Consider the following 22270-nt stretch of genomic DNA (forward strand, 5'->3'; position numbering starts at 1 on the left):
TGGATGATGATTCCACAGAAAGACCTCTGCACTTGGCCCTTCCTGTGTGGTGCCTGCTTAAAACACCGCGTGGTGTTTTAGCAGCAGTGTGGCATGAATCCAGGGCTAAGCAGCTCTTCTTGTTGCTGCCATAACAACCCCTTTCAAAAGTTGCTTCCCCACTCAGACTAAAATGAGTAGAGGATGGAGTGGGACTATGTCTTCTGACCCCCCCCCCACTACACCCCACTAGCCTGGGCCTGATCCTCATGCATTGCCTGAAAGCTTTGTAAGGCACCCCTACACATGTATCGATATTTGAGGGAGCGCCTCTCCCTATATATGCCTGTCCAAGGACTGAGATCTGTTGGAGGGACCCTCCTCTGCGTCCCACCAGTACGAGGCATATGCTATGGTGGGATGTGGGAGAGAGCCTTCTCTGCTGTGGCACCCCGGTTGTGGACTGCCCTCCCCTTGGAGGCCCAATTGGTGCAGACACTGGTCTCGTTTTGGCGCCAAGTAAAAACATGGCTTTTTACCAAAGCCTTTGAGGGCTAAATGCATTCCCTAGCACATTGTTTTAACTGTTTTATTGTTTTAGATTTTAACTGATTTTAGCTTGTTTAATAGTTTAATATGTTTTTAGATGTTTAAATTATGTATTGTTTTATACTGTTTAAATTGGCTTTATCTGTATGCTGTCCTGAGATCTTAATGATATAGGGTGGGATAGAACTGTTTTAAATAAAGAAAAATAAAGAAATGTACATCTGTATGCATGTAGGGGGCCCCCTTTCACATATTCAATTAAACACATGGACAACAAGATAATGGCAGTGGTGCAGTGGAGACAGGGCACAGAGGGACACTGTGCAGGGACTTATTAGCAGAGACACTGATGTCATCTGCTACACACACACACACACACACACACCCCTCAGAATTCCCTTTTCCCTCTCAGTGTAGCTGCAATCCTCACAGTAGCTGGGGGAAAATGAATTTTCCCAACAACAACATTTCCTGTTATAATGCAAAGGATTTTGAGGTGGCTCAGTCTTGAATGGGCAATTCAGACCCATTAGTTCTACAAAAGACCTGTTCACAGTGGAGAGGAAAACAGCTAGAACTGGTTTGTTGATATGGATCAACACAACTGCTTGCATTTTTGGACTCTCCTTGGGGACATGGCTATGTGTGGCAAAATGCGGAACTGTTGTTTTTACTGAAGTTCAGATTATACTTATTGCTGTGGTTAGCTGAACTGATGGTGGTACTTTATGGTAACTGAGCTTTATTCCTGGGCTGGGATTGCTCCATGGGGTTCTGAGAGGGGTCTGAGAGTTGAAGGGGAGAGAGAGGCAGTTATGACAGTTGGAAAGTTGAAGGGAAGAGTTGGGCTGGAAGCTGAGGAGAAGGAGTTTGATATCTTTGCCTGTGCTGGTTTTATTATTTTACTTGACTTTGGAAGAACTCAACTGTTAGTTTATAAGAAAATAAACATGTTATATATCCAGTGTGGCTTAGTGGAGGTCAATACCCACATGAACTAGAGCAGGCATTTTATACAGCAGCAAGCAACACAGTTGCCCTGGTATTATTGAGGGTACAAGGTAATGGAAGAGAAATACCTCAAGTGGTGGCAGTGGGCTGGTAATTCCAGCACTTTTGGATTCTCCTTGGGGGCGTGGCTACGGAAACTGTCACGATGAGCGCCTGCACTGCAGAATGTACCACTATATCTCTGCTTAGTGCCATAGTCCCAATCCACCTCTTATACATTGGGAGAATACGTAGGAGGCTTACTTGAAGAAAGCTAGGGTCTAAAAGGGACCAGTGTTGAAACAAACATAATGGGTTGGTGTGCTATTTACACTAGAATGATGTAAACTATTTCCATAAGTATGTATCTTTAATTCTTTTGTTATCATAGAATCATAGAACAGTAGGGTTGGAAGGGACCTACAAGGCCATCGAGTCCAACCCCTTGCTCAATGCAGGAATCCAATTTCTTATGACTTAGTCTTATGACTAAGACAGCTTTTAAAAAATAAATTAAACAGGGATAACATACAGTTGAGGCATTTATCCTCTTCAAGCAGCAAAACCTTCTACCAAAGAAGCTCTAGAAACAAAGAGTTCCCCCCACCCAAACTAAAGCAATCGACTTACTGATAACTGACATCCGTTTTCTGTCACTGTTGAAGTCCAAAATGGCAAGAACTTCGTATGTTCTTACAGTTCCCATTTCACTTATTGTAATAGTATTTTGTGTCCGTGAAAGAAAAGCAAAACCTAAGTTTCTGGCAGCAGTTACCAGTGCCCCTTCATCAGGGGAGGCAGCCTGATAGCTGAGTTCACCTAAAACAAAACAGAAAACACCGAGACAGGAGAATTACACACATTGCAATCTCTATACCCACTCATGTGTTTGTTCTGTCACAGGACTGTTCACAGGTTAGCTTTGTAGATGCTGTCCCAGTTCATTCCTTTGAGGGAGGAAGAGATTCATTGAAAAGGTTGTTCTCAAATCAGTAGCTCCACCTAAACACATTTATAATCAGAGGTAGTAAAACTCTCATAGATATTTGCCCTGTGAGAAGTTGTCTGAAGTCTGTTTCAAACGGTCCCCATCTATAATAAAAGAGGATGTCTGTCTGTCTGTCTGTCTGTCTGTCTGTGCCATAGCTCCAAGAACGTGAATCTTAGACAACTGAAACTTGGCATGCATACTAAGGCGACCCTTGGGTGTGCACCTCAGGGTTATTGGTTTTTAAAATGTATCATGTAATTTAAATTAATTTAAATGTGTCTATGTGTTTGAAGCCGGCAGTATTGTCTTCAGTCACTAGGTAGCAAACTTCCCTTACCAACAGATAGCTTTGCAATTGAGTTGATACAGTTTGAAGCCATGAGGGAGTACTCTGAAGGACAAATTTATATGGCTACCCCCCCTTCCGTGGGAAAGCCCCCCTCAAGGGAATGGAGTGAGGAGATCCCTCCCTCAAGGGGTTATAGGAGTTCACCATGGCAGGGGCTGTGCTTATGAGTGTCAGCAGCCCTGGCTTCACTCAGACAGGGCGGGCACAATGTATCAAGCTCTAACAGTGATGTAACTTTGCTTGAAGGCTTCACTGCATCAAACTAAGGGCTTTTCCAACCCCTACAAAGCTGGCTCCATTTGCTAGTGTAAAACAAAAAGGAAACACCTCCAAAGGTGTAGATGAAACTGTATCATTTTATTGAGGCCAAATGCATTTTGAATCAAAAGGTCACTTCAGGCATTCATCCCCCATGTGGTTGAAGCCCACCCCCTCCATCATATCCCCAGTGCCACCTTCCATGCATCTGAAGATAAAGTCTGAAGTGGAGAGGCTGCTGCATGTGATTTAGAGCTATGTACAATCAGGGTTCTAAATCACACGTGGAGATCATATGTTTACAACAAGCTCCCTTTGGGCCTCATCGTCAAATGTGTGGATGGTCACTGTGATGGGGATGCAACAGAGGAGAAAGGGCTGGCCCTGCACTCCCAACTCTTGCAGTTTTAACAATGTGGGAGATCAGTGCCTGAAGAGGGCTAAAAATTCTGGGGCAACTGAAACTGTTTCCTAAAAATAACCATTTGAGAAAGTTGCACATTTGTTTGCTAAAATAACGTGTAAGACCACTCAGAGAGAATTTTAGGTTCCTGGGTTCACTGTCTAGCTCCAGATTTTGGAGAAAGATGCACTTTGTATCCCCACCCCCAGTACCACTGCCTCTTCCTTTCCTGGCATGCTGCAATAAGCCAGGAAGTCTTCAATTAGTCATAGTTTCCCATTATGTCCAAGCCAGGAAACTATGGTTACCAGGTTTGGAACAGGCCAGTATCTTAAACTGTGGCATGATGTTGGTTTAAGATTCTGGCTTGTTCTGAATTGGTAACCATCATTTCCTGGTTCGGACATAATAGGAAACTATGGTTAATTGAGGACTTCCACAGTTAATTGCACTAAGGAGGGAGTAGAGAAGAGCTGTGTGAACAGGCACAAAGATTGTTCATGGGTCAGCTTATTAAGCCAAAATATGATCATCCAAACTGGATCAGAGTTTATGGGGTAGAGAATTATACTGGAGTTACTGGAATGCTTTGAATACAAATGTAGGTAAAAGGGCTTTTTGGCAATGCACCTAGCAAATATATCTGCCAACAGTTTGCAATTTGTTGGTAACATCTGAAGCACTCAAGTACAGCTACTGCTGTGAAGATGTGAACTTCTGTGACCTACACAAGACCCTTTAATAAATACTGCACTTCAAAGAGTCTTGGGCATTGCTCAGGGTACATTAGATAAGGGCTCTTTATGAATACCAGATGTACAAGTTCAGCACTTACCTTCACTACCATCCACCATCACTGTGTGGCAAACTGCAAGCAGGAAGAAGAACTGTTGAATTTCAGGTTCCTTCCCAGACTTAATTTGCTCAATCAGATAATGATCATAAAATGTGAGCTTCCCATCTGCATACATATTCCAGCTGAAGTCAACTTGCTACATAAGTATTAAGAAGAGAAGGTGAGTGTTAGCTTCAGGCTGATGCTTTTGACAATGTGCAACTGGTTCGAAGTATGAGGCAGGACACAGGCAGCTTCCTTGGGGCAGTTTTGCCTGTAGTCTACTGAAGTGGGAGACGTCAGCAATGGAGAAGCAAGTATAGGCCCAGCTCTGTCATACAATCTCACATTTTGGCATCTGTCTTATTTAGTTAGCTTCAGGTCCCATATAGCAAGTAAATCACTTCTGGCCAGTAAATACTGTATGGATTCCTTGAATCCCGATGGGTCACTTAGCCCTCTAGAGTAAAGAAATCCTCATTCTTGGACAGTATATATTGACTCCTATAGCCAGCCCCACTGTCCCTCCAAAAACTCCTGGTACCCCTGCCCTTGTGCCATCCAAGCCATAAGCTGATCACTTGGGGTTTAATGTGGGCCTCACACAAATGTATTCATCTTTAGACTTGCCGAGGAAGACACTGGCCCTGTTCGCACATAATGAGAAGCCACCATGGGTGAATTTCCCCATAGGATTTCTTGTGGCAGTGGCCGCCATTTTGAATATCCGGGGTGCACTATAGCTTCTCATTGGATTGCCAAGCTAGCACCTGTGGGTGCCACAACTCACCATGGCTAATAAGCCACAGTAGGCTGCAGTGATCACGTGAACCAGGTCAACATCTAGAACTCTAGCCCTTTTCAGATATATTGTTTGCTACTGAAAATCACTTACCTCAGGATGATAATGTTCTTGCCCTGTTTTATCTCTGCTCTCTCCTGAAAGGACAAAACCAATGCCAATATAAAATTTTATAGGTTTGTTTGTTTGTTTGTTTATACATACAGCCGAACTGGCAGACACCCTTGGAGCAGTTTTCGATCATATAAACCCGAAACAATAAAATAACAACCAAAACAAATACAACAATAAAAATATCAAAATATTTAAACATTAAAAATATTAAAATATTTATTTCTTACATTTCTGTACCACCTAATAAACAGAGCTTTTAAAGAGCAAGGAGTAAAATTAATACCCAGAGCAACAGATTAAAGATTAAATACTTGCTAGAAGAAGGTCTTAACCTGGCATCAAAATGTATACAGCGAAGATGCCAGGCAGATCCTCCTGGGAAGGGCATTCCACAGATGGGGGGCCACTACAGAGAAGGCTCTTTCCCTGGTAGCCACCTGTTACACCACTGTGGGCAATGGCACTGAGATAGACTGATCCTAAGCCGTTTAGCATCAACATTTTCAATCAGGCCTGGAAACTGATTGGCAACCAGTGCTGTTGATGTAGCACTGGAGAAATATGTTAGAAATGGTCAGTGCCAGTAAGCAGCCTCACTACTCTATTCTGCACTAACTGAACTTTCTGTCTTCCAGGCACTGGTAACCTCCTGCAATAATTCAGGCAGGAGGTTACCAGTGCACGGATAACTGTATCCAGGGCCTCTCTTTCCAGGTAGGGTTTTAACTGGTATATCAGCCAAAGCTGATAAAAGGCACTTTGTGGCACTGAGGTCACTTGGACCTGAAGTGACAGAGCTGTATTTATGAGTATCCCCCAGACTACAAGCTTTCTGAGTCACGCAAAGGGCTCATCTAGTCTAGCATCCTGTTTCCAACAGTAACCAGCCGGAGAAGCTTACAAACAAGACATGAAGGCAACAGCCACCCCTTGTTGTCTCTTCCCAGCATCTGGTATTCACAGAGCAATACTGCCTCTACATATGGAGATTCTGATTAGCTATGGTGATGAATAGCATTGGTAGGCCCACCCTCCTTGCATGAGTGGAAGAAAAGCTTGTGCAATGGAACTTCCCCTTCCTCTTCTCCCCACTACAGCCCCCTCCCAAGAGGCCCAGCGGGACCTAGCAAACGTTGTGAGTTTGTCTCTGGCGAAGCTTTTGGGGAGGGGATATAGGGGGCTGCAGGGAGAGGAAAAGATCTGCTGTGTGAGCTGTTTTCCATTGGCACAGTATTGGATATCCTCCCATGAAATTTTCCTAATCCTTTCTTAAAGCCATCTCAAGTAGTGGCCATCACCGTATTTTCTGTGCTGGTGAATTCTGTAAATTAATAAGGGTAATAATTTCCAGAGGGTAGCTATTGCAGAAAAAACAAGTAAAAGTCTTATGGCACTTTAAGGACTGACAAATTTATTCTGAGCTATTATCCATGAAAGCTCATGCCAGAATAAACGTGTTAGTCTTTAAGGTGCCACAAGACTGTTTTTTTTAAAATTATGAGTTAAGAAGTACTTCCTTCTGCATGTCACAAATGTATTAGCAATAAAGGTCTTTGGGCAATGCCACTGAAGCCTAGACTTACCATAGGTTTGTCCATTTATGCAACATTTTTTGAATGTCATGATGTTCTGCGTCAGTGTACCCGTCTTGTCTGTAAAAATGTAGTGGATCTGCCCAAGCTGTTCATTCAAAGTGGTGGTTCTGGCTTTAGCAGCTGTATCCTTCTCTGGATAATACATTTGCAAGTCCCAGTTGATGAAGTAACTTTGGCCCAAACGGATCACTTCAACACTGAGTGGGTAGGAGGTAACAAGGATTACCCTCATTTTTGTGATCTTCAACACACAAAAGCAAGGTATTTAACAAAACTATGGATGTCCAATTAAGTCCTTCAGAATGTCAGTGAATAAAGCAAGATTCTTAATTGCTGAGTCTAGAGAAGCTGTTCAAAACAGTACAATTACATGAAGTCATAAGTGAAAAACTTTCATAGATTAAGTTTTCAATTAACTCATTCTTGACCACCTAAATCATAGCTTAGTTGCTTGTCTGAACAGAACCCAAAGGGATTAATCGTGGTTAAGATTGGCAAAAGGTGCTGGCATGAAAGGCGAGAGACTGAGAGGAGAGAGAGCACAAGCCTGACCCTGATTCCAACCCCTTTAACCATGGCTAAGGGAAAGGGAGCATTACATCTATACTAGACAATGTGTTTAAAAGGATATATTTCTAGAAAGCAAGTCTGACTTAATTAAGCGGGGCTTACTTTTGAATAAACATGTTTAGGATTAATCTCTAGGTGACTGTGTGAGTGTGCCCCACCTCTCTGCCACCAAGAAGAGATGTGCCCCACTTAAGTGCCAGTCAAGAAGAAGAATAAAATGTAAGCTTCAAGGTATTTTATTTCATCACTGGTTTCTTGCACAGACAAGTCTGACAGTTTCAAATGCTCACTAAACAAGGCTATTGGATAGGAACTATGTATTTACAGATACATTGTTTAAAAGTAGCACAATTCCTAGGAAAAGTATGCTTTCCGTCATGTCTACACATACAAGAAAAAACACACCCTCTATTTTTACAGCCATGGTCCGTGGGAGAAATAAAATATGAAGAAAATTGGTTGGACTGAAATTTCATTAAACCTTAACAACCTATAAAAACTCTGGCATTTGCACTCAAATTTATAATGAAGTTAAATATGTGTTACCTCACATAGAGGGATATTGGAACCATAGTGTTAAGAACAATGATGTAGCCCCAAAAGTTAAGGAAGCCACGATAGGAAGGGGAATAATCTTTTCCATCATAGAGGTACCAAGAGGCATTGCCTATCTGCTGTTCCCAGTAAGTGTGTCCAATAGCCAGACCAGCAGATACCAAGATGAGCAAAACAAAGATCTGAAAAATAAACACAACGAAACCAAGCTTTGAAAAAGAACAGCTGAAATTCATCATCTTTTATCCCCCCCGAACAATCTTAGATCATCAACTTGCTGATGCTTGAAGAGAAAAATAAAATGGGAATTATTTGCTCCTAAGGCATTTAAGGTATTTAAAAAGCACTGCTCTAAATAGCCAATCAACCTTGGTTAATGTGAAGGCCAACCCTGCAGCTCACACTGGTTGACTGCTCAACATTGTTTTTAGATATATGTTGTCTCTGTGTATACTGTTCGTTTGTGTGTTTTATGTAAATGGTTTTTAAACTTTGTAAACTGTATTTTAATATTTTTAAATCTTTGTAAACCACCCAGAGAGCTTCGGCTATGGGGTGGTATAGACAAGCTATTACTACTACTACTACTACTATTATTATTACAAATTGGTATCAAAAATATCTGTTCACACTTTTCACCTCCACCAGTGATCTGAATCCAAAACGATTACATCAGAAACAGCTTGTAGTCCAATCCACAAGAGTTGCAAAAATATTTTTTAAAATTTCTACCATCTCCACAGTGTCATCACATGACCTATCATACAAAGGAGTTCAAAACACTCATTCTACACTATGGAAGTACTATGGGCACTGCCAGGAGAACCCAGATTAGTAAAGATGATGAATGGCAGACATATATCCATTCACAGAAGCAGGATAATATGCATCTACCAATTCATTCAAATAAAATACCTGCATCTAGGAACGGATGTAGTGGGCATAGCTCAGTAGTAAAGCACACATTTTACATGTATAAAGTCTAAGGTTCAATCACTGGCATTTCCAGGAAGGGCTGGGAAAGATTCCTGTCTCAAATCCTGGATTGCCTGGACCCAGTGGTCTGACGAAACACAAGGCCGATTCCTATATTCCCTAGAATAAGTGATGCATCATCTATTCAGACAATTAAAATACAAACAAACCCTAAACTAGATGTTCTTAGAGCCTCTTGTGAAAGTTGTCATAGCCACATATATCCATAACAACGTTTTCATTTCTTGAAAGCATGCCTATCAGCAGATATGACCCTGTTCGGTCTAAATCCAAAAGACTTGGCCAAGTTCAGGTGGGGGGGGGAGGAGTGGGAGTGTGCACAGCCAGAGTATTATTGTTTTTCTTGCAGCAGTTCCTCCTGCAAACCTCCTGCAAAGTTCTGCAAACCTCCACTAACTTCAAGGAAGAAATTGGCAAGAAGACATTGCAGATTCCGTGCCTGGATATGCCCAACCGATCCTTCAGAACATGACACTGAGCATAACAAATATTTAATATGCACAGAAGTAAAAACTAACAAACAGCAATGAGCTACAGTGTCTGTAAACTCTAGAAGGAAAAAGATAAACAAACTGAAATGTATTACCGTATAAACCATGTAATTCATAAGAGAGTCAATTTTAGTCCTTTTAAATCGTGTTTTCCCACTGTTTTTCATTATTTTTGTGTCTGCTCCTAAAATCACATTAAAATTGCAGGTTAAATGTCACTGAGTTTTAAACAGATATTAATACTTTTAAAATGTGTTTTCTTAGAAGCTAAGCACAACTTTGAATATGAATACTTTAAAGCAATGTATTAGGTACATTTGATTATTCTCATACATTTTAATACAGTCAGAAATCTACCTGATGTAAACTTTTAAAAACACACCTTTTCTGTTTAAACAGGAAGTAACAATACTCAATTGACTATACAGATACCTGCAAATATGACGAGTCCATGACACACATCTGTGTTCCGTATTTTACAGCCACGTAACAAGATTTTGTCGGCATCCAGAGCATAGCTCCTTCCCCTCCATATCAAAGTTCCTGTGAATTTATCAAGCCGGTTGTTGGGTTCCTCACATTCTACCAAGCCTTATGTGATATGTGAAAAGAAGAGGAAGGAAACAAATACTAGATTACAAAATTGTATTAAAATATTTTCATGGAAAGCAATTCTGTTTAAAGGTTTAACCATGCACAATGTCCAATATCATACCAGTAGAAGGGAGTTCCAGAAAGCCAATTTCCCTGCTCCTTCTTCCCAGCAGGAGTGATTCCCCAAAATGCTACACAGAGTGTTAGGGGCCCCTCCTGAACAGGGTTGGCCCTGGCACAGGGGGAAGGAAGGGGACCCCCAAAATTTGGGTGGAGGCACCTTAACCAAGTGGGATCTATGCCTGCAGAAGATGCCTTCATCCAATTGGGAGGGGGGATTCCATCCTTTCCCCTCAGCTCCCTATGCCACAACCCACCTCATTCAGGAGGGTCTACGTAGTACTGGGAGGCAGGGGGTTCTGAGGACTACTGTGGGAAGGAGGGAGTGGGGAATTTAGCCAGCTAGCCAGTTGGATGTCAGCCAGTGAATTGTATGGAAGCACAATATTTAAAAGCAGATGTCTGAAACAATAAAGCATTTCCATCTTTCCACCATGTGAACTGTGGCAGAAACACACTGTAATTTTTCTTTACACTTGAGTACAGCTTGCAGAGTTGCCCTGTGTGGCAGAAATATTTGTGTTCTTTTTAAATCACAGAATTTTATTTTGAAATAAAGTTTTTAAAAGAAAACAGACAACAGAAAGGAAGAACACACATAATAATACAACAAGATTACTAATTAAGGAGGAAGGGAAACTCACTGATTACAGTCTTTAGTATATCATGGATAGGTTTGTGGGGCAATTTAAGTAAAATAGGCTAAGGAGAAGCTCTCTCTAACTATTGAAAGAATTAGGATATGTAAGTTTTTTTAGAGAGAGAAAAAAGAAATATTCCAGTCTGTATTTGACTGTAATGTGATCAGAAGCTTGAATAGCTTCCACATAGGAGGTAAACAGAAACCATGGTGCCGTGACATTTTTTAAAAATTGAGGATTTCTTTCCTGTTGCACTTGATGTATTTGTACATAATAATTGATGGGAAAGATCCATTGGTGTCCGCCTACTAGCACTATTTATATTACACTAGAGGAAAATAATGCTTGTGCAACATCAATAGCACTTGCTAGTATGATGGGTTTCCTGGAAAACCCATTCATATGTTTCTATGTAATTAAAAATAAAAGCATGTTTGTACAAACCATCAAATGCTGCCAGTGCACTTTCTTCTTGAAGGTATCTGTCCGTTACCTCCAGTGACATCTTGAACTTTAAGTTGGTTTCACTAAAATGGGAAGGAAATGCATAGATTGTAATGCTGTAAGTTCAATAGGAACAGTAGACTATTTCAGTTGTTTTTTTAAAAAAGGAGAAACCTCTCTGCGTGTATTTACTTGTGCTTCTGTTAGGTCTTTCCTGTTCTTTAGGACCTGTTCTAAATGCACAAAGCAAATAACAATGACAACATCACTAGGTTTTAAAGAAAAGAGATCTAAAATGCCATCCCGCCCCTGCTCCCTTTATCAAGTATGAGCACACTGGCCCGGCTGTAGGTAAGGAGAAGCCACCGTGGATGAATTTCCCCATGGGACTACTTATCATGGCAGTGGCCACCATTTTGAATAATCAGGGTGCAGTGGGGGCACACTGTTGCTTCTTGTTACATGCGAACCCGGCAAGGGTGGGTTGTTGGGGTGGTTGACAAGCCACCCACAGCCCTAAAACAATCCATGAATTCTAGGTGGCTTGTCAACCATCCCAACAAACCACCCTCACTGGGTGTGCATGTAACATGAAGCTACAGAGTGCCCCAGCCACACCCTGAAAATTCAAAATGGCCACCACCCCTGCAACGAGAAGCCCCATGGGGAAATTTACCCATAGTGGCTTCTCGTTACGTGTAAACCAGGTCTCTGTGTTCTTTGCTGCAGACACTGAGGTAAGAGTTCAGAGCTTTGGCTAATGAGCAGTACAGAACTGTAATAAATAAATAAATAAATTTTCATAGGAGGAATTAAGTAAGATACAATGCTATATATGTTTTAGTTAGATGATGTTAAGATAAAATTCAGTCGTAACAAGGCAGGCTTTCCTAACAAACGTGCTGCTGCACACAGTTTTTATTCAGTAGGAATTGGGAGAAGCTATCTAAAGCCATTTCACATATATAAGCAACCATTTCATTTCTTTTATCACAATTGGAGAAAAATAGGCAGCCAGGATTACGGAAGTGGCTGCAGCTGTTCCTGTGTCACCTCTTCCTTGCTCACACCAGTTTTCCTCCATTCAGACAAGTATTCATGTGAATGATCACATGAAGGGGTGGGGAAATGTGCTGGCTGCTAAGCCAGACCTGAGACTAACAACAAATCAACCAACAGGCACAACAAATAGTTTTGTCCTCTAAAAGAAGAAGCTATAAGCAGCAGTCTTGGCCATAGTCAGCAGTTGTATCCCCCAGTAAAAACACAATTTATTTGCTTACTAACTAGATCACACTATATTTGCTTGACTTTAAATTTCATATAGTTCAAATGGACAGAAAGTAGACAAACTGATGTTACTCTTAAAAGCAACATGGGTGTCATGGTCAAGTCTTAGAATGATCCAAGCTCTGTTCATTATATTCACATAAATAATCATAATGCACAACCCTAATATTTTAAAGAACAGTGCTTCAGCACTGCACCCTCCTTGTCCTATGCATGCAAGTAGAACTACCTAGGTTAAAAAAAACCTCATACATGCATTTCTGATTCCACACAACCCCTGGACAATGAACATTTTTAAAAAATGGCACATGCAACAAACCTTCCACAGAGAAGGAACCCAGCGTGGCTAGGACATCAAACAAGGACATGGTTTTGGCATATTGGGGAAATGAAAGTGAGCAGAAGGAGTCTTACCCATCTAATTCAGATGTCTCTACATAACAAAAGCTGTTAGGCTCTGAACTGGAGAGCAGCAGAATATCAGCCTGATTAAACAGAGAATAAAGCAAGTTAAATGCACATAGAAATGGTACTGGCATCCCAGTGCAAATTGTAACACACTTACCACATTTCACTTACAGGAACAAAGGCATTTTTCCCCAGACGGATGATATCACCAACTTTAATGTCCTTCCATTTTGTATTTTTGAACCTGAAGTAGCAAGAATAATTGAAATCCATATGTCAATCTGCAGAGAAAACAACATATTCCACCATGTGGTGGAGGCAGACACTGCACTATTATTGTAAGAAAACCCAAAATTCATCACTTTTCCACACCTCTGTGTGGAAAAGAGAGAGCCTCCCACCCCATGAACAGAGAAGTTGGCCATCTCTGCATAAGTAGATAGTACACTGGACATATGCAGCTCAGGTGAACACTTTGAGTATAATACCTTTTATCTCTGATTACATCACACATGCGGTTATTAATTTCATTGTCCATCCGATGTCGAGCCTAAAAGGGAGGAGAGGATGGAAAGAGATTAAAAAGGCTCTCAATAAATAAATAAATAAATAAATAATACTATTAATATTATTATTAATACATAACAGGTGTTAATACATAATACATAGTAATACATAACAAGTGTTCCTCTCCAGATCCAATTTTGTATTTGAGAGATTGAACAAAATCAGATCTTACACGTTGCCTGATAGGTGAGAAGGCAGGGAATGGCCTTGGGTCCACATTCATTAGTATAATACAAGTAACTGAGGAGCCCCCAGTGTGAGGAATGATCATGCTAACTGCAAAGAAGTTTGCAGATTTCTTTTTGAGGAGCCCTAAAGCACATCCTACCTGCCCCTTCTTTGTTCTAGGTCACCAGTCAGTCTGGATTTCTTTTGGTCTGTTTTGCTTTCACTCAGTTACACTTGGGGAAAATATTTTGTACTTTGGCTTGGAAAGGTTTCTTGTGAGAATCTTTTAACAACCCCAATATAGGACTTAAAAAACAGATATAAAGAAGGAAAAGCAATTCTTACAATATCATCCACTAGATCTTTAATTGCAGTGATGCCCAAAACTAAGAGTAAAGGGATCAGAGTTGTATACCATGAGAGAGTAGTTATCTGAGGAATTGTCTGCAATGAAAAGAGCAAACAGATATTAATTTTATTTATTTATTTTGTTTAGGACATTTGTCTATTGCCTTTCCATCACATGGATGTCCAAGGCTGCTTATACATCTGTAGGAGCTATACATCAGTGGAAGACCACATGCTTTGCATGCATAAGGTTCTGGGTCCAATTCCTGACAGCTTCACATGTTCATATATATGTGGAAGGACGATAATGCAGTAGTGGAGCACATGCTTTGCATGCAAAAGGTCCCAGACTGAAGCTCTGGCATCTCTAGCCAAATAGTGCTGTAAAAGGAGCTCTGCCAGGTTTGTATACTAAAGCAAGACTGATATGAACAAATGCATTGAAGCAACCTACAGACGCTCCCTTCCCCCTGCAGGAAAGCCCTTATATATGTATAGAAAGGAAGAAAGTGTTTAAAAGCTACATACAGACGGTCCTTTCCCCCTGCAGGAAAGCCCTTATACATGTATAAAAAGGAAGAAAGTGTTTAAAAGATCTTTATCATATGTGTAGTGCCCAGTAAATACAGTTCGTGCTCTCCAATGTTGCTGCAACAAGCAGGCAGCAGTGGCAGCTAAACATTCCTGTATTTACAGCCTTGCATACAATGAAGGCTGTTGCACACAGTACATATCTTTTAAATGTATAAACCACATCCCTGCATTTACCACAGGCACAAGTTACAGTTTTCCATAACCTGCGTGTGAAGCACATAGCGTCTAAAAAGGCCTAATAGCCTTTTTGAAAGGTAACAGCGGTCAAAAGAGCTGTGTCAGCAAATAAGAGATAAATGCAATGGGAAAGCAGAGCATGCTTTTAACAGACAAGCACACAAGGCAGGTCTACCTTTTCAGCTCAAAACCAGTTTAGGCATCATAGCTGAACCTCCAAGAAAGTGTGGAACTGCAGTTGTGTGAGAAGGGGAATTTTTAAAGGCTCATTATGATGAAGTTAGAGAACTCTGTTCCCAAATCAGGATGGAATGATTCTCTGTGCCCAAATTCAAAAATGCTCCCTTTCCCCACACATTAAAAAAAAAAAAACACCAATAAGCAGGTCAATGTTTTCTATGTCTGGCCACTTCCTACTCATAGTGGCACCTTATTGGCCCAACCCTACAGTTTGCTGTGCACGGCAGGTTGGACAGGCTCAATTTCAAGGGCTGTTGCACCAGTACAACACCATGAGCTAAATTGCACAAGGCCTTGCATACCCAGTTCTGCATCATTCATGCATGTAATCACTTGGTCTCTTATCACTCAGTGTCTCACAGGTGAACATGGGAAATGACTCTATGCTGCATGATTCTAACTATATCAGGGTAAGGTCCCCCCTCATACTAGTTCAGGATTACAACCACAAAGCATATATATAAAGATCCATGTCCCACAACCCAGTCAAAGTCCTGAGATGCAAGCAAGGAGCTGTTTGTCAACTGGCTTGCATCAGTGGTAAGCACTGCTTCAGTAGCTGCTCTTTACTGCCACCCATATAGTCTGTTAACCTTTAAATTTGGCACAGAGAAACAATCTCCATAATGAATTCTACAGTCATGTTTTACCTGTAAAATAAGTAGAACCAGGAAATAAAAGTTGGCTGCCCTTTTAAACTGTTCAAATAAATTCAGTGGCAAGAAGGTGATTGGATTATACTTGTAGGTTTTAATTGCATTCCCCTGTTGAAGACAAAAAAATAATTCCAGAAAAGCATTAATATACTAATTCAATTTCATGTAAAACATTGTCACGTAAAACATATCATTTAGTTTAAGCCATCCTCCAAACTGCTTCAGTTAGAGAAATGCATTATGCAAACCCACCTGCTTGCCTCAGACCATCTGGGTTTCGCAAACATTCTTTGAAACATTTTAAAGAACTTGAAGGGTTTTGCAAGTAGTTGAAGGAATGCTTACAAAACCCAGATGACATAGAAGGACCACCTTCTCCAATATCAGCCTGCCCAGGTATTAAGATCATAGTCAGATGCCTTCCTCTGTGTCTTGCCAACATTGGAGGTGAATTTGGCAGAGAGAGAAGAGAGAGTCTTCTCAGTGGCTGCATCCAGACTCTGAACCTTTCTTCTTAGGGAGGGTAATCTAATGCCCTGTCTGATTGGCTGATGCTGGCAAGTGAAGACTTTGTTTGGCTTCTTGAATTGATTGTATTCCCATGTGGCTGGATGATGGTGGATGGTTTTATGTCAGCAGCTGTTTTTATCTTCTCCAGCTTTTTGGCTGCTTGGTTTATGTTTTGGTAATTTGATTTGTATTAAATTGTATCTTATTATTAAATTAAATAATAATGTAAATAATACCAAATTTAAATAAATAAAAACAGATGGCAAGATTTGTCTTAGATTATACCTGCTGCAACATCTATTCATTTATTAATCCCACCTTTCTGATCTTCTTCCCAGAAAGGTACTCAAGGTGGCTAACAATAAAATCCAGACCAACAAAATCTCAATTATAATATAGCATAAAAACAAATAAATTGAAAAAACAACTAGGGAGCTATCCTAGACATCATCCGAGGGGCCACAGGATACTGAGGATTCCCCCCTCTGAGGCTAAAGACAGTGCTCTGACCTTGGAAGGGGGAATTAGAGATCCAACCCTCCTCCCCTGCTCCCTCTCAGTCAGCATGGAAAGACTGATAGTTGAGAGTGAAATTTATAGGACACCTTTGAGGGGGCCATCCTAGCACTCCTTAGCAGGGATTCCACAGCCTGCGACATATGACTTGTGTATCATATGTAAATATATGCAACTTTAATTTCTCAATTAATGTTCTAAACCTCAAATTATAAATTAATTAAGCTTTCTTTCTTTGGGTGACAGGCCCAATAATTACTAGATATTATTATCTTGTTGTATGTAAAGAAATCAACTTACTGCATATTTACTTTTCTGAAGGCACAGAAATGTTGTTTGCATAAACTGGGCCTGTTCATAGAAGGCTCTGTCATTTGCTTTAACTTGCCAACTGCAATCTGAAAACACAACACAAAACCCAGAGTTATATTATTATATAATATAATACTTAAAGGGTGAAAATAGACAAAGTTGTTCCTTTCTGCCTGTATGCACAGGCTAGATTGCTTAGGATTTTTTCCAGTATGTATGTAGCATACATACACGAGTTTTTAAAGATAAAAAGGAAAGGAAATTAAAATGCAACTATAAGATGAGCAGCTGAGCAAATGGCGATTGCTCCTTTTTACATTTACTCCTTAACTGAAAATGATCAAAAACTGGATGAAATATGTTCCAACTGCCAATATACCCAAAATTGCAAGAGAAGGCTACCAAAACAAAGGAACTCCAAGAAATTTCACACGAATTCGGATTCGCTCAGAAGTACCTACTTACTGTTCATGTTTTCTTCTACGAATGCAATCTAACAATACTAGTGAACTAGCAAAACATTTTGACAAAGAAATTTCATAAGCTGGAGGAACACGTTAGCTGTAGTACAGTAAAACAAATGTTTCTTGTGGGGGGGAAATCGCCCCACTTAAGTATCATGCAGTCTGTGATTATGTCGTCTTCCTAAAAATTTGTAAGGAACAGATAGGAAAGCTTGATTAAAGGTTATACTTGTGACACATCTACCAATGTGGATATACTATATCTAGTGAGCAAAAAAGTTAACTGAATCCAATAACTGTTTTTCCGTACCTCAAACCTGTTATTCACATCAGCATGTGGAGGAGCTGGTTCATGCACATCATGCCCAACACAACTGCATTAGGAGAGTGCCAGGCTTGTGCAAATGCACTGTTTGTGTCAGCTGGCATCCTGGGTTTGGTGGTACCTTAAAATCTCACCCCCCGAGTCCTGAACTGTATTATTATTATTATCATCATCATCATCATCTACCACCACCATTACTCCTATTCTTTTTTATTATGGAAATCCCTTCCACCCTGATTAAAATGGGCAACAAAGATTTGAGGATCCACAGAATTTATCAAGACAAATTTCAGAAGGGTAACTGTCACCTTGTGGCCTTGTAGGCCCCTCCCAACCCTGCTGTTCTATGATTCTATGATCTCTGTTTAGTTTGTTGTTGAGCAGTGTTGGTCAGTCTGGCCAATAAACAAGTTCGAGTGCTGTTCTTCTGGAATGCTAGAACACCAAAGACAGCAAAGGTAGAACAAGTATGTTCAAAACTGTCATTGTTTTAGGTGATCACAAGTGAAAAGAAAAACCCTTACAACATTGCTTTGCATCAGTTTGAAAATTTATAGATGAAATGTGGCATAGCTTTATTTTCAGTCAGTCAGTTAGTGGACATGGGCAAATAAATTTCTCTTAAGCCACCCCGTCTCACCATGCTTACTGTTTCTACCAGTTCCAAAACACCTTGGTAGTCCTTTTGGTGGGTCAATCCAGGACTGACTTTGTGGTGCTTTGGGGCTTTCTGCATGAAGCTTTTAACCTGCCACTTCTCTGAGCCTTCTGCTTCTGGAATTTTTGTGAGATAAAGATCTGATCCTATACACCTGTTTTTCCCCAAGGTTTTTCCTTCTCTGCTTTTCTATATGTTCCATTGCATAACCTCTAGGTGGCACTGTAGTAAAGTGGAATTGCACAACTACATGGGGGTTTCATTCTGTCTTTCCTGGATATACCAGCCTTTCCTCGATTTAAAAAAAAGAAGCTAAAACAGTTACAAAGAATGGGAGACCGTGTGGAGGAGGATGATGTCATGAAAAGCACCTGCGAACTATCATGAGCAAAGAATTACGAGTGCACAATAAACACCACATGTAGAAAGGCTCTGGGAAGCAGGGTAATACAAATTTAACATTCAGAGTAGTTACCTCCTTTCTGTAACCATTTATCTTGTCCTCACCTTTTCTAAGGGTGTCTCGAGTTGCTTCCACTTCTCTGTTGATGCGGTTTTGCTCTGGCTCAACAGCAGGCTGGACATCCAGTTCATCCTCCGTCTCATCATCACTATATGGCACCTCTTCATCGTTAGGCTGGGAGTCCTCATCAAAGGTAGTTTCTGAATCTCTTTCTGAATTCATCCTGCTAGCAGTTCCTAAACAAAGCAATGAAAGTAAATCATTTCAGCCTAGTGTGGTACAAGCAAAACAGAATTTCTGTTTCTTGGAGCCAAACTTTACAAGCTAGAACAAAGTTATCCTAGCACTGCTTTAAAAGTTCATACTGACTTTCTAAATTTCAAACATGCTTATATTTCCAATGATGTCATGAAGAGCTTTCTGCAGTGAGCACAGGACATCGGACACTGCAGAGGCGTCTATGACAGGCATGCTGTTCCTCATTGTTTATCCAAAATATTTATATGCCACTTTTCCATTTAAAAATTATCCAAAGCAGCTTACACAACAAACAATCCAATTAAAACGACAATATTACACAAGTAAGATATACAATAGCATCAAAGGCAAACAATTAAACATGAAATATATGAAGTAAAATCAGATAAAAGCAGCAGTGACAAACACAACTCAATTAAAAGTCTTGGAGAGTAAAAATATATTAACTTGATGACTGAAGGGCACCAGACCCTTCGAAAAGATGAACCTGTATGGTATTTCATAAACAGAGTGCCACCATTGAGGAACCATATCTCAGTGGTAGAGCACATGCTTTGCATGTAGACAGTCCCAGATTCATTACTTGGCATCCCCAGCTAAAATACTCTGACCTAATATATAGGGAGCTTCTTTTCTATGTTCCCTAAGATAAAAGTCTGGCATTGTCAACTATATTTACTTTATGCCAGAAGTAATTGTGCTAAGTTCTCAGAGAACAGCTTAGACTGAAGTGTGCAATTAGTATAGCAGCCTTCCCCAACCTGGTGCCCTCCAGATGTTTTGGACTATAATTCCCAGCACTCCTGACAATTAACCATGTTAGCTGGCACTGATGGGAGCTAGAGTTCAAAACATCTGGAGAGCATCAGGTTAGGGAATGATGCAGTAGAGCAACCAAGTGGTAAAATGCAAGTGAGCAGGCCTTAGAAATCTGCTGAATAAAAAAAAATCTCCTATAGAAAAGTGTAAAATATACCTATGAATGTGCGTGTAAAAAATAGAAATGAATAAAAAAGGGATGGGGAGGGGAGCTCACATATGTGCTTCAGAGATGGCCAAAAGGTAATTTCCCAACAAAATGGAACACCATACACAACAGAAAGCACATGTTGCAGGTCACTTTGTTTCTTTTTAACAAAGCCCATTAGAACAGAATATGTTGTACTGTAGTATGTGACTACAGCCGTCCATCTCAGGCAGCTGAACAATGGTCTTGCAGCAGATAGCTGTAATTTAAAGGAGTCACAGCATTATACACCATCCCTATTAAATACTGCCAGCGTACAAGCACACAGAGGCACACAATGTTACAGACAGCCCACATAGACAGCCTTCCTCAACCTGGTGCCCTAGAAATATGTTGGACTACAACTAGCATCACCCAGCCAGCATGGAGGGCACCAGTTGGGGGAAGGCCAGCCTAACTGCTCAAAGGTGAGCTCTCACAACACAGCACAGCTTGGTCATGTATGCAGGTCTTCCCCAATCTGATAACTGCCAGATTGGACTGTGTTGTGTTGGACTATTACCCTGCGGCCAACAGATAAGGGGTCATAATTGAGCTTGGCTTTCCCCTTAATGTCCAAATTGATATATATACCCAAATATTTAACTGCTTTATTAGAGAAGCGTATACTGAAATTTAGTATTGTTGGAATCTTAATTAACGATGGAATGTTCTTTGTAATACATTCTGATTTCTGTCTGTCTATTTTATATCCTGATACTGTAATCTTCTACAACCTGAAATAAGGGTGGTAATACTCAGGTTGCTGAACTGAAATCATGTTGCCATCTGCAATTTTACACTGTGATGTGTTAACCTGAATTCTCTTTATTTGTGGTATTCTCTGTATGGCCTCTACAAGGGGGTCCGTTATTAAATTTATTTATTCTATTTATTTTATTTAAAATTATTTAGGCCACTTTTAAGGGTAAAACCTTCTCAAGGAGGCATACAGGATAAACACCATACAAAAATATACAAATAGGCAATAAATTGTTGTTGTTGTTGTTCAGCCGTTAAGTCATGTCCAACTCTTCGTGACCCCATGGACCATAGCACGCCAGGCCTTCCTGTCCTCCGCTCTCTCCCGGAGTGTGCTCAAGTTCATATCCATTGCATCAGGCAATAAATACACTATAAAATACCATGAAAACTATAAAGCTATAAAACTATATCACTGAGGTCATCAGATGGGATGCTCCTGCAGGTTCTGCATGGACCTATGACCCGATTCGAGTCCACCCAGTGTAGGGCCTTCAGTGTGGTGACTCCCTTTCTGTGGAACTCCCTGCCTCTGGAGGTCAGGCAGGCACCAACATTGTGTTGTTTTCGGTGCCTGCTGAAGCCATCTTTATTTCAAGAACCCTTCTGTCACGTTCCTTGGTCCTCTCCCTTCGTAATCAACACACTCCAAGATACTTGGCGTCAGGCTCACTACTTTATTAGTTAATGACCAGGTTCCTTACAAATGGAAATTCTAGGAAACAACTGCTCCACACAATTACGAATACCAATAGAATAGCCGAAGTGGAAATTAGAGAAGTTGCCGGCAGTTTGAACAAGAACTTCCAGGCCAGACTAGCTTGGGGGAGGGGGCTCCCTTACAGTGGCTCCCTTCCACGTAGGCTATTACACATAGCCAACCTGGAGGAGCATCTGAGCTCTGCCTCTAACTTTTCCCGCTTCACTCTGCGACGGACCCTAGCATCCCTCAAGTCACGCCCCTCACTCTCCTCCTCCCCCAAGACCTGGGTTCTCATGGGGGGGGGGCTCCAGATTGACCCATCTGTGTGTCAAGGTCTTTGAAGAAGGCCTTGCCATATCTGAGCTCACTAGGGAGGGCGCCTCCCCCGGTTCCGGCTGTTCCCATTCTGAGTCTGAGCTGCTATCTCCACACACTCACACTCCACACACATTCATTCCTGACACCTTCCTTGATTGACCAGCCACAGTTTTTATTGGAATTGTTTTTTTTAGAAACTCTTAATAAGTTATTTTATTCTTTATATGTTTTGATACAGTGTTTTATTCTTT

General features: G+C 40.8%; 1 protein-coding gene across 2 annotated transcripts in view; it reads right to left on the reverse strand.

Annotated features, from left to right (window-relative positions):
• Positions 1–22270, reverse strand: part of ATP8B1 (ATPase phospholipid transporting 8B1) — an 88432-nt gene that overhangs the window by 19464 nt on the left and 46698 nt on the right. For both annotated transcript variants that reach the window (XM_084832973.1, XM_084832975.1), the window contains exons 2-16: positions 19017–19208; positions 17051–17148; positions 15719–15832; positions 14055–14153; positions 13463–13524; positions 13146–13218; positions 12981–13051; positions 11277–11359; positions 9910–10068; positions 9573–9661; positions 7982–8172; positions 6854–7062; positions 5250–5293; positions 4355–4511; positions 2149–2337 (exon numbers count right to left, since the gene is read on the reverse strand). In XM_084832973.1, the coding sequence (XP_084689099.1) occupies positions 2149–2337; positions 4355–4511; positions 5250–5293; positions 6854–7062; positions 7982–8172; positions 9573–9661; positions 9910–10068; positions 11277–11359; positions 12981–13051; positions 13146–13218; positions 13463–13524; positions 14055–14153; positions 15719–15832; positions 17051–17148; positions 19017–19194 (1816 nt within the window). In that variant the 5' untranslated portion in view covers positions 19195–19208. The remainder of the gene's footprint in view (positions 1–2148; positions 2338–4354; positions 4512–5249; positions 5294–6853; positions 7063–7981; positions 8173–9572; positions 9662–9909; positions 10069–11276; positions 11360–12980; positions 13052–13145; positions 13219–13462; positions 13525–14054; positions 14154–15718; positions 15833–17050; positions 17149–19016; positions 19209–22270) is intronic.

Source organism: Heloderma suspectum, chromosome 2 (assembly GCF_057233095.1).
Source record: "Heloderma suspectum isolate Gila_16-S chromosome 2, 16-S_ref, whole genome shotgun sequence".
NCBI lineage: Eukaryota > Metazoa > Chordata > Lepidosauria > Squamata > Helodermatidae > Heloderma > Heloderma suspectum.